Below are 12,779 nucleotides of genomic sequence, written 5' to 3' on the forward strand. Positions count from 1 at the left end.
GGTGCTGTGAGGGCAAGGGGACTGGGAGGGAATTTGGTGCCATGATGACAATGATGACAAGGGGGTCCGGTCCGGGGGGTCGGTGCCATGAGGAGAACCGACCGAGGTGGGGAGAAGGAGAGGGGTCCTGGGGAGGGGGTGTCGATGCGCTGAGAAGAGGGGTCTGTGGGGGTTTGGTACCATGAGGAGAAGGGGAGTCCGGGGGGTGTTGTTGCCTTGAGAAAGGGCGTCCGGGAAGGGTTTGATTCCCTGAGGAGAAGGGGGGTCCGGGGGTCTCCGGTTCCCCTGGTGTGGTGAATGAGGACAGGAAGGCTGGAGACCTCCAGGGCCAAGGTGACAGGAAAGGGTCGTGGATCCCTTGGGCACAGGGCTGGGTGCTCTGTTTGCTCCTGCGAGCGAGCTTCACCAAAGAGAATCTGACTTCACCATGAGAAAAGACAGACTTTCATCCTGGATGGAAACACCCCAAGATCCATCCAACTGTTTCCGAGACGATGCAGGGAAATGCAAATGGACACAAAAATAAAAATAATAAACCCAAAATGTGCTGATGGCTTGGGCTGGGGCTGGGCTGCCCCAGGGGCAGAGGTGGCCCCAGGAACCAGAGAGCAGCTGCCAGTTATGACTTTATTCATTTTCACATTTAGATATTACAACAAAACTCTTAATGACAAAGGATAACAAGTACTATAGGAGAAGAGGAAAGGAAGCAGTGTTCTAACTGGTTTGATATATAACCGTGAACTTCCAGAGACAGGACTCAACGTGAGTTACAATCACTCACATAACGCTCACTGGTAGGAAAACTCACATGCAAATACCCACACACTCACCCACAGCACACTCACACACACACAGACCATGCTTTGTACTCACACATAACCCCTGTTTTAGCCTACTTGCTTCAAAGGCAGCCCACTTAAACATTGAATGCTGCTAGAGCAACAACAGGTACCAGGTTAAAATATTGCAATATAAATGTAGTGTTACTTGATACACAGGTTTTTCTTCAGAGACACACGTGTATTTGCAAGTAGGGGACCCCACACTTTGTTTTCAGGAGGGAGGAATGTCCTCTCAACACCAACACTTTGTAAAGAAAAGTGAGACTGAGCACAGAGTGGAAGCAACCATTTTAAAGGAAGGTGATGATGATAAATAGCTTAGCTTCAATGCTGAATTCCAGTAAGAAGCCCAAACAAAACGAAACAGAGAGTGCATTCTGAATAGAGCAGGCACAAATATAAAAACCTGGGTTTTAAACATTGAAATTCTCCCTTGCTGCTGTGGAAAGAGAGACAACACTTCTCACATCTTGAAACCAAAACAGACCAGCTTCATTTCATGCTTATCTGGAGACTGTAAAAATAAAAAGCCAGAAATAATTCAAGAGAATGGGAAGGGTTATCAGGTTTGCACATCTAATTTTAGTATACCTTTAGAGAGCAAAAGTACAATTGTCTCAACAGTTCTTCAATATCCTACACTTCAGTTGTTCTTCATCAGCAGGAGTGTCTGAAGAGGAGCCAGATTTTGCTCCTATCAGGCTGCATTGTTCATGCAATACTGTTGACACAGACACAATAGGATCTGATTCCACCCCCCATCTAGGTGGTGCAAGAGAGAAAAAATAAACTTCTGTGGAGTTGATTGTACAAAAATCAGATGACACAGAAGTGCTTTCTCCAGGGTGATGCAGGGGACCATTAGCAATGGTTTTATCAACATAACCCTTCTCCACAAGGATACTTGTGAGCAATTTACAGCTAAACCTAGAGAAAAAGTGCAGCTGTACTGGCTGGATGTCCATGCTGACAATCGGCCTGGGCACTAAGAAGCCTGTGTCCCCTTGCTGCTGAGGAATCCTGCCATGCCCAGCAAATGTCATGCTTTGCTGGCACATACCTATCCCTTACATATGGACAGGGACTAACAGCTACTTTGAAATTCTGTTTTTTAACAATTATATTGTTCTTGGGCTCTCTCTTGGATGGGGCTGTTTTCAGGCAGAGAACTCTTCATGGAGTACTGGAAACAAGAGAGTCTGGGTCCTGTAGACGCACATCACCCAGTGAGCAGCCTGAATTTAGCTCAGCTGGTCACCTTCTGCCCCTGTCAATGCCAGTCAGGAGCAGCATGAGTCACATGCAGCCTTCCTTCTGCCAAGGGAACCACCAGTTCAAAAAGCAGGGCAAGATGAGGGCAGGAGAATTTGATCTGGCCTACACCCTGTTGGCTGTCCTACTTCCTTGTCCTGGCTCTCCAGCAGCTCCTGCCAGAGGATTCTTACTGAGTCGTAACAATTACTTAAAGATGCTTAAATTCCTGGCAGCTTCAGGGGACACCAGTAGAAGTCAGGGAATTCATTGTAATATGCAGTTTCCAATTCCACATCCTGAGCCAGTTTGGCTCAAGCTGGTCTGGTTTTGTGCCTCTTTTTTGCCATGGAAATTGCAGCCATGTCATCCTTCTGACACAAAAAGGGAGTGGAACACTGAACAAGCTGCACAGGCTTAGAGAACCTGAATGACAGGCATGCTTTTCCCATGTGCTAAATAAATCTCTCCATTACACTTGTGTGGAGAGCTATAATTAAGACTTGGCAACATCATCCATAAGGACTCACAGACTTACGTTGGGAAATGCATAAAACCCTCTGCTGGGAAAGAAATACAGTTTGGGGAAGCTGTACATCTGACAGGAAACACAGTTTTACAAGTCCAAACCCTTGGCTCTGTGACAGAGGTGTGGCCCACAAGCAGTAATTCCCTGGTGCTGAGATGCTCTGGTACACAGAGCTCTGCCAGCCACGGGCATGTGGGAGAAGAGATGATGACAAGCTGTTCAAACGAGCCTTTTCACCCAGACTCCTGAGGCAGTGATGTAACCTGCTCAGTGGCTGAGCTCTTGGATTGGGAGCAGGATGGAAAGAAGTAGGTGGGAAGTGGTGAGGCAGCAGTACAGAAATCTATAGAGAGGGGCTGTGGAGGTTCCCCAGAGCTCTGAATTCACGTGGTATCTCTTAGAAATAGAAGACCAAAGTAAGGAGATGTTTCCTCAGCAAATAACTGTTTCTTAATCCTCTGGAGTCAGGTATGCTCTGCTGGAAGCTCTGCAAAAGAAACTGGAGAGGAGCCTGCTGGGCAGAGAGTGCCTCCTTTGAGTCAGGGAACTTGAGAGACAGGAAAAGTCATGGTGCAAACTGTCCATCCAGGAGAATCAGGGCTTAAACCCTGGCAAGGTGCTGGGCTCCATGTGTTCAGTGATGTCAACACATAAGGGGATGCAACCCAGAGCACCTTATTGCTGGAGCACTGTTCCTTCCATTGTTTCCAAAATGCTTTGCAGCAGCTTGAAAATAAACATTTGACTCCCTGTCCTTTTGATCTTTTTCCTCCCAGCAAACTCTATGTTTAGAAGCCAGCTCAAATTAACCTAGCTTTGCTTTAATTTCTCACTCGAGCAACAAATGATCTCAGCACCAATCTGGGAGAAGGGGAAGGCAAGAGCAGCAGACCTGTGAGTAACCTGCTCCCAGCAGAGATCATAAAAGAACCTGTTTTGCACTCAGCCTGCAAAAAAAATTGCTGTTTATCTCACCTGGAGCACTCTAGCCATCTGCTGATGACCTACTCAGCACTAGCTGTGTTGAGATGGCTAAAATAATCCTAGTGATAAGGCAGATTGGCAGGTTTCCCCCCAGCAGATATGAGAGGGGTGTGGGTGCTGCTTGCAGAGGAGATGGAGAGGCTGACGACACCTACTCAGGATGAGCAGCATGCATGAACATTTACAAAGATCCCTCAGGATCTCTCTATACACCTCTTTAAAATGTTCTGCTCTTGCTGCTAATACCGCTAGGGATTTCTTCCCTTTGATTTTGCTCCACAGCTCAGCAGCTGACATCATGATGAGGGGAGGAGGAAACAATCCAAGGAAAAACATTCAGGCTGCACACCAGGAAGAAACTTGAGACTAAGACAGATCTATTTATATCTGACCTGAAATGGGCTTTCTGAATGGGAAGCTGATCTGAGCGGAGGCTGGATGTTAGGCAGAAGGTGCCATAGTGCTGAACACAGGCACCCACTCCCGGGCAGAATGCATCTGTCTGAGGTGCAGCAATAAAAGAAATATGAGGAATCAGTGATGTGCTCTCTCCAGTTGTGGCACAGAGAAGCTGCAGCTGGAGGTGCTGCATGGTTCATGCTGCGGTTCCAAGGACATCGGTGTTCCCCATCCATTTGGGGTAGGTTCCCAGTTGGGTTTGGGCATAGGTTGAAGGAGAAGCTCTGAGTGACCCTGATGACATGCCTGGAGGGCCTTGCAGTTGCCTCCAGGGCCTGGTGCCATTAGTACTGCTCGGAGAAGAAGGAAGCGTGGAGAGTGGGGGGACTGGCCCCCTCTCCAGGCGGGGTGCAGCTGCCATCCTCAGAGTGTTCCGACAGCTCCCCGTATTCACTGTTGTAAAAAGTCTGGCCTCCAACCTGGGACCCATACGACGGCCGACATCTGCCCCGCAGGTCCGACTGTTCCCCTGACAGCTCCATGGTCCGACTGGGCCCTTTACTGCTGTGAGGGAGAGAGACACAGAATTAACCTTGGCACTCCCAGAAAGCCTCTGTCCTGCTTAGAGAAATCCCAGCTTCAGAAAGTCTCATCTTCTAATGCATGCAGCAGAGACAGGGTCAGGAATGGACTTGCACCTCCATTTCAAAGCACAAAACCAGGCCTTGCTCCAAATCTAAGCACAGCCTGTTTGTTTTGTGACAAATCTACACATAACCTAGAACACTTACTTCAGCTCACCTAGAAACCTATGGGATACCTTCTAGATATAGGGAAGGATTGGGATCCCTATGAGTAGGGAGAGACAAGAGACATTACATTAATTGCTTCTAGACCTGGCAGGAATAACAGAAATTGATACAAACCAACTGCCAGGATGGGGGAAAGGAAACAAAGGAAGATGACGAAGATGTGGGTGGAAGTCTTATGTCCCATCTCAGTGCCTGCCAATACCAGGTGACTGTCAAGAAATCACAAGAGCAGGGGCAGGGACACACTCAAGAAGAAGTTTAAGGGTAGTGTTTTCCAGGAGACGGGACACCAAGTGTAGGAGACAACAGGAGCATGCCTTAGGGAAAAGAGGACAAGGACAAGAAGCAGGAGAGGGTTTGATACAAGAGCAGACAGGCCACAGGACTATGGCTAAAAGAAAAGACAATAACCAGTCCAATCTGATGTTGGGAGGCAGAGGAGGTGAGGAAGAGGCTTGGGACTGGCCTTGTCTACATATGAGGTGACATGGCTTGCTCAACACACTGTCACAGAGACAAGGTCTCAGCCTGCTCTGGCAGAAATGAGCTGTAGAGGTTCTCGCCCAGTTTCAAAGCCTGGGTCAAGGATATAACCATCCATAACATCCTCAGCTCTGAGAGTGCCAGCTCAACCTGCCAGACTCCATGTCAGCATGTGGGGATTCCTAAGGCCTGCCTCATCCTTGCACCACTACATTATGACCCTGTACCCCATGGGTCAGGGCTGAGGGAGGATGGTGGCAGCTACATAGTTCCTGCCCATCCCATCTGCCACTGCTTGAGCAAGCCCTGACACATTTCACCAGAAAATGTCAATAAGCATTAACAGTCTCATTAACACCATCACTCTGCTGTGCCTCATTATCTTAACAGGCACATTCTCATTGATGGAGCACAGTTTATATTTTTAAACCCTAGAAAACAGCAGGCTTGTCTGCTCTTCCTGTGTTTTGCCTCTCATTAAGGAGAACATGGATTTATCTGGTTCAGGGCCCACAGCTGAAAGTTCCAAGCAGTGCAGCTTATGGGGAGATTCCAGGAGCTGCCTCCTGGTCTCACTGCATTTGGCAGCAGTGGCTAGGCTTAAGGAGTACCTGAATCCACCTTCTTTTCTGTGTCGGTTTTCTATCCTCTCAAATTCCTCAGATGCCAGAACCATCCCACTGTCTGTCTGATTGTCCTGGAAGGAAGCAACAGGAGTTATCAGTAACATCCCTGTCAACTGATCAGAGTGGGAAGGGAGGAGAAATCATTCAGGAGATGAGATCCTGTGTATGTGTGATGGGGAAGAAGGGGTAGGAGCACTTTACCAGCATGCTCCATAGTTTTGCTGTATCTGATTTTCTTAGGTACCTTCTTAAAAGCAGCACATAAAAAGGTAAGATTTGTGTGCATGGTTCAGTGCCATTTTTGGGGAATAAAAAAAGAGTGCTCCCTGGCTGGAAGATGTATTACCATCAAATCTGTGAGAGGTGATATTTTCCTCTGAGACAAAAGCTATGACTTCAGTTCTGCTGCTAGAGGAGATATAACTACCAGTCCAGTTCAGAGAGACCTGGAGGGTCCCTACTGCACACTGCCATATGGATCAAGATACAGGAGCTGCAGATAAACACTCTGGGTTTCCTAGTCCTGGCAGGATTTCAATGTGCTTAATCAGGCTGTGTTCACAGACTTGAGAGAGTGAAGAGCAGGCTCTTCTCTGAGGTCCTTTATCGTTCCCCCCCATTTGTATATCTAACTTCCCTGTTCCCCACTAAGGCAGTGGGAACCATGCTGGAGAGAAACCCCTGTGTGCCAGATGAAGAAATGAATGTGCATAGGACTGGATGGACCAAACAGGAATGACACACAGACTGACATAAGATAGGAGTGATCTTCCTTCCACAGTCTTAACAGTAAAGGTGTCAGAAAAGACTGCCCCCCACTCAAAGTCCCCTCAGATGCTACTGACCGGGTGTGCCTTGTACATTGTGTGTGTCATGGGAAACTCTTCAAATGTCTTTATCCTGGATGGACACCTGATCTGATTTCCTCCCGTCAAACAACCAGGGAATGAGACACAGTTGTAGTATCTGCCAACAGAAGCACACAGAATTCAGTAAAGGCAAGAGTCAATGTCCTGAATGAACAGGACCTGAACTCAACCTCTTCACTGGGCAACCAAAGTATGCAGGGAGGAGGATGACCCAAATGCTGGATGTGGGGAGGGTCATGGGGTCACCTTAGACCTCTTAACCCCATACTACTTCAGCAGTGAAGACTACACTGACTGAATCAGGCCCCAATAACCTCTCCACATGGGATAAGCAGAAAATGTCATATAGATCCCAGGCATCACATCATCATAGTTCATCAGAGAGGAGAGGCCTGGGACTAACTGTTTGGGTCAGTTAGGAACAGCTAGGATGAAGCTCCTTACATGATACTCTGGCAGCATAGCTGGAGGAGAAGAAGGAATGTGATAGGCTTACAAACCAGCACTTCCTCACAAGCAAAATAATTTTGCTTTTATAAGCAAGAAGGTATGGCCTAAATTCTTGGATCACACCTTAGCACCTGGGATTTTCTGAACATATGGGTTCTCCCCATATCCCTCAGGCTCCCTTACAGGTCAGGCTGCTCTCTGCCTGCTGGGCTCTCTCTGCCCTTTGTGGAGGGGATTCACCTTGCTGCTAGGCTGTGGCAGCGTATCCTCATGTCAAAGTCCTCTTCATCTGAGTTTTGCTGGGCAGAGGAAGGCACCTGGGAGAAACCATCATCTTCTGAGCTGTGAGAGTCGTTCAGCGGGATGTAATCTTTCCCTTCCTGGTAGGGAGAATAGTAAATGGCCTTACAAGAAGGGTAAGACTTTCCCACAAGGAAAGGCTCCACAGGCAGAAGCTGTCAGAGCTGGGAAGGAAAATTTCTGGTTTATAAATTTTATTTCTCTAGGACAAAATATCTGGCTGAAGATTTCTATGACCTTTGCGTTAAGTAGCTGTGAGTGATGCATGGAGGTGTGTGTGAGCAGGAGAACAGCTGCCCATAATAATCCCATAATTCTCCAGTTTACATGGACAGAGTACTGTGCTCCAGGGCAATGTCATTTGTGGCTTAGTCATGCCTGTGCTGGGAACCAGTGCTGAAAGTTTAAAGTCAGGAACATCAGGATGAGACAAGCATTTAGCTATCATTTTCTGAAAGAGAACATCAAGAAAAAGTTAAAATGAGAGCTGCACGCTCATCACAGTTAAATGTCCTGGTGAGTTACCACATGGAAGTGATTAGTAATACATTCAAAGAAATCTGTATTACTGACTGCTGTAATGTAACAGTTGTTTGCTTCACATGGCCCTGACATTTCCATCTGAGGACAGAGTTTCAGAAACCGTGGTCAAGTCCTGGTTTTCATTATGCAGGCATGTGGGAGGCAGAAGTACCAGGGCCTTGACTCAGCTGAAGAATTTTAAATAATCATCTGGGGATTAGGATGGAAGTTACTAGAATGATGACTGAGAGGGCTTCTGCCCTGCAAGAAGCAGAGTTTTATGAGGATGCAGCTAAAAGGCTGTTGCAGAAATGACTTCTCTAAGAGCTCTGAGAAATAGACCTCTGACCCAGGAATCTCTGTGTTATTGTTGGCCTACACAAATGTATTGCATTGACCATGGAGTCAGCTGAGGGCACAGTGAGGGGTCTGGTGATGACAGAAGAAACAGCTGTCTGGAGCAGAGAAGGGACACAGGGAGGTTTTCACCTGCTGGACATTTTCCTGAAGAAGGTTCCCCAGTATCTCCACAAGGTCGGAGAAAGTTGGTCTCTCCTTGGGATCACCATGCCAGCAGCTCAGCATTATACGGTAGCTGCCAAGAAGAGATGCTGGTTTTACACCACAGAAATCCCCTCCTGCCCCACTCCACAGCTCCCACCCACATGGTGCTCACTGGCACTGCCAGTTCCTGCACTGTGAAGGAAAGCTTGGCCCACCCAGCACACTGGCCAGGTGGAATTACTGGCAAGGTGTTGGTTTGTTCTCATAAGAGGGAACAAGGAGCTAATTCAGACCCCTCTGATACCCTTCAGAGCAGGAAAGCACAGTGCGCACTTACAGACCCATCCCAGCACGGGCATGCAAGGACACTAGAGAGCTCTGATCAGAATCCATCTGCCTTGCTCTCCAGGCAATGGCCTAGAGTGAAGGATGTGTTGGCTCATCCCCTACCCTGGCTAAAGGTCAGACATCCCACAGAGGGGCCTGTTCTGCTCTATGCTGGGATCTGGTAGGTTTCTGCCCTCCCAGAGGCCTCTGCTCTGACCAATGCTGGAATCCTTGAGGTTTCTGACTCACATTTCTGCTGTGGCATACTCTGGGGCTCTCATCCTGGTACCATCTTTGAGCCTCTGGCAGAACTCCTCATTGATCTGGACTCCAGGATATGGAGATGCCCCTAAAAAAGGTTCAGAGAAGGGTAGGAACATGAAATGTGCCATCAGAAACCAATCCTTTCAGGACTGTCCTTTTGAGACTGCCCTTTTGAGACTGCCCTTTTGTGACTGCCCTTCATCCCAGAACGCTGAGAGGTGTGGTCACTACTCATACACAGCCCAATCCTTAGTGCTGCCTGAGTCAGGTTTCTCTGCCTCAGTGAGCTGGAGGCCACCTCTGCATCCTTGTGTCCTCATCACTCTGTTCATAGGTGGATATGGCCTCCACGTTTTTTTTGCCTACATCAATGTCACTTCCCATCAGTCCTTAGATGTGCTTCAGAATGTCTGTCCTGCACAGACTCACCCACAAACTGCTGTGTGGGTAGAGATGTCTCCCTCAGCAGCAGGGGACCCTCATTAGCACTTACCTAGTGAGAAGATTTCCCAGAGGAGGACCCCAAAAGACCAGACATCACTCTGGGTAGTGTAGACCTTGTCAAAGATGCTTTCTGGAGCCATCCACTTCAGTGGGAGACGGGCCTGCAGGTGGGAGAGGCAAGGCACAAATGTTCAGTTGGGAACATGTCCCAGGACAGCCCTTCTGGTAGCAAAGGAATGAAATGAATGAAAGGAAATCAGAGCCAATAGCCCTGCTCCTCTCTCCATGGGAGAATTTGTTGGTCAGAGAGAGGGACAGAGACACTGAAAGGGGGTTGAAAGAGTATAAGGAGGAGTAAGTTAATGACAGGCTGAGGGGTAGAAGGAAGGAGACAGAGATCTGCTGGTGGAGGAGGACAGGACATGTGTCATTGGTCCAATGGCTTCTGGTTCCAGCCATGCAAGTAATTCCACTCCTGCTTTTTCATCTCTTCATCAAGGGGGCCTAATCTGTAAAGGGTTTGAGAAAATGGCACTTACACTGCCTTTCCTGACATAGTCGGGGTCCTTGTAGATGTCTCTGGCCAGGCCGAAGTCACAGATCTTTACCACATTGTTTTCTGACAGAAGGATATTGCGAGCTGCCAGGTCTCTGTGGATGCACTGAGGGCACACAAAGAGGAAGGGGCAAAATAAGAGGGAGAGAAACCACAATCAGAAAGTGTCCAGCACCTCCCTTTCCCATAAGCCTGAGCTGTAATGGGGGAATGGTGGAAATGGGAAGAAGCTAAAGATAAAAATTTCAAAAAGGGCTGGTTAAAAAGAGGTTGAAATGCAAGAGAACTAATTTCCCATCTATCTCAGATTTCTTGATGAGTGTGAGGCAGATCACTGAATCTCTCTGTGTGTCACCTGAAAGATGGCTGTAGCCAGGTCTCTCTCATCAGGCATGCACAAGAGATCAGGTGAGCAAAGGAAAGGCGGAACTGAACTCACCTTTCGGGATGCCAGGAATTCCATGCCACGTGCTACCTGGAAGCTGTAGCAGATGAGGTCCTCCATTGTCAAGGGACTTTGCCACAAGTCATCCACTGTTCAAAAGTAACAGAAAATTATTAGAAAATTGGCAATCTGTTGTCCTCCTTGCCTCTCTCTGGGACTGCAGGATACAGTCAGTTGCTCAGTGAAACACAGTTAGTCCTCAGTCCTAACTGGAGTTATCAGCTCCACTCTAAGATTTTCTGCTTAGGTGGCAGAAGGCACAAAGCAGAACCTGCTGAAGTGTGAGGAGAAAGAGTCCAGCCTCCTGCACATTTCAGTGAGACAGAGTTGTGGGGAACAGGACTGGACGGGTCTTTGAAGGTTAGTTCATTACTTCTGTCCTAGGGAGGACTCAACAAGATCCCCCTCAGTTCTCCTTTCTTCAGGCTAAAATACCCAAAGGGATTAAATTCTCCCTTCTGGGTTTCTGGTGTCAATAGACTCCAGAAGATACAACAGATGACACAATAGTCCTGTTTGGGGAATTGCCATGAAACAGTGACCAGTTCCAAGGCTGGGGTCCTGCTCCCCATTGACATCCCCTGCCCATTCCCCAAGCTGGCCAAGTCTGGCATGGTTTTGGTGGTCCAGGTGGGGAGCTGGTGCCAAGGCTGCATGTTACCTTCCTGGATGGGCAGTGCTGTGCGGCTCTTGTGCAGCAGGAAGCGGTGGAAGATGGCGCTGTCGCTGGTCCCAGAGCGGCTCCTCCTGTCTGCTCTCACTGCCTCCACGATGGACTGCACCTGAATACGCAGCCTGGGAGACTTCTCCTGGCAAGGGACCAAACCAAAACCCTCAGCAGGCAATGCACACTAACCCCTGCACCCATGAGCTGCACAGTCTCTTCATGTTCTTCAACTGTAATTCTGGCCTGGAAGCATCTACCATTGCAGAAAGAAGGACAGAGCCTTTCTTTGCCACACTGTCTGATCATGTATTAGGCTGCATGTCTTCCTTCCCTAGACATGAGACAGGTCCTTAGGGGCAAAGGGGGCTACTGACCCTGTAAGGACTGAATCCTTCCCTCTTGGTCCGCAGGTAGTTGGAGAGGTTTCCATACTTGCAGAACTCAACAATAACCATGAGCGGACCTGGTGAGAAGAGACCAAAGGTTAAGGCTAGAAGTAAGGGCTTGAGTTGGTCAGAATTTGCCACAACTTGTGGTATGTGCAGCCCTGCTGAGCTGTGACATCTGCTCTAAGTGCACACAAACACACCAATATGTTCCCCACAGGTCCCTGTGATTACACATGTGGACGGCAAAAAGACACAGGGGACAAGCTCTGATTTTTGGGAGCAGCACAGCCTGCTGCCCTGGGATATTTACCATTGGGTTTGGTACAGGCACCCAGCAAATTCACTACGTTGAGGTGATTCCCGATGTGAATGAGGATCTTCAGCTCTGACATCAGTGCCTTGTGCTCACTTGCAGTAGCTCCCTCTGGAAACACACAGACCATGTCATGACACCTCCTCAGATTTTTCACTCCCCCTCAGCACCCTTCTCTAGCAGCATGTTAATGTGAGTCTTGCTGAGGAGGCTGTGACCTCAAAGCCTCAGAACATTTTGTTATTGCATGTTCCCACATGAAATGTTGAGCCTTGTCTGGAGATCCCAGGATCCCTGCTGTAACATGTAGGGTGCTCTCTGTAAGTGCAGGGACCCAGAACAAAGAACAACACAATCTGTGCCCAGCAGATTTTTCGTTATGATAGTTGTGCAGTGAAAAACATCACTTGAGACCTTCATTTGGATGCACCCGTTTGAATCTCTGCCCTTTTGGCCTCCAAACAGAGATAACAAGCCATGAAACAATTTGAAAGAAAATTAGGAACAAAAGATATCTGATTCTTTTTATCACAATTGAAGATAGGAGCTGTCTCAACTCAAACCCAGATATCTTTTGATGATTCCTCTTCAGTAGCAAACACAGTGTCATGCTCCTGCCATCTCTCTGTACTGCATCTTCCCTCAAGTGTCCAATTCACATCAGTTCTTGACCCTCTGTTTTACACAGGGTGTGTTCTTTGGTTTTGTGTGCCTTTTTCATACTTCTTAGCCTCCCCATGTGCATTTTGTCTTACTTGAGAGTTTGTAAATTTAGCCTGGGAGACAGAAGCATCCTCTTG

The 12,779-nt window shown here is 48.0% G+C and overlaps 1 protein-coding gene across 1 annotated transcript in view; it reads right to left on the minus strand.

Moving 5' to 3' along the window:
• Nucleotides 1-613: 613 nt before the first annotated feature.
• The window catches only part of FLT4 (fms related tyrosine kinase 4), a 35,986-nt gene continuing 23,820 nt past the window's right edge, over nt 614-12,779 (minus strand). The window contains 12 exon segments of the mRNA XM_031055271.1: nt 614-4,572; nt 5,915-6,000; nt 6,775-6,895; nt 7,489-7,628; nt 8,560-8,665; nt 9,151-9,250; nt 9,659-9,770; nt 10,149-10,271; nt 10,605-10,699; nt 11,272-11,419; nt 11,652-11,740; nt 11,977-12,090. Coding sequence (XP_030911131.1) covers nt 4,353-4,572; nt 5,915-6,000; nt 6,775-6,895; nt 7,489-7,628; nt 8,560-8,665; nt 9,151-9,250; nt 9,659-9,770; nt 10,149-10,271; nt 10,605-10,699; nt 11,272-11,419; nt 11,652-11,740; nt 11,977-12,090 — 1,454 coding nt within the window. The 3' untranslated portion in view covers nt 614-4,352.

The sequence above is a fragment of the Geospiza fortis genome, unplaced genomic scaffold (assembly GCF_000277835.1).
Source record: "Geospiza fortis unplaced genomic scaffold, GeoFor_1.0 scaffold55, whole genome shotgun sequence".
Classification (NCBI taxonomy): Eukaryota; Metazoa; Chordata; class Aves; order Passeriformes; family Thraupidae; genus Geospiza; species Geospiza fortis.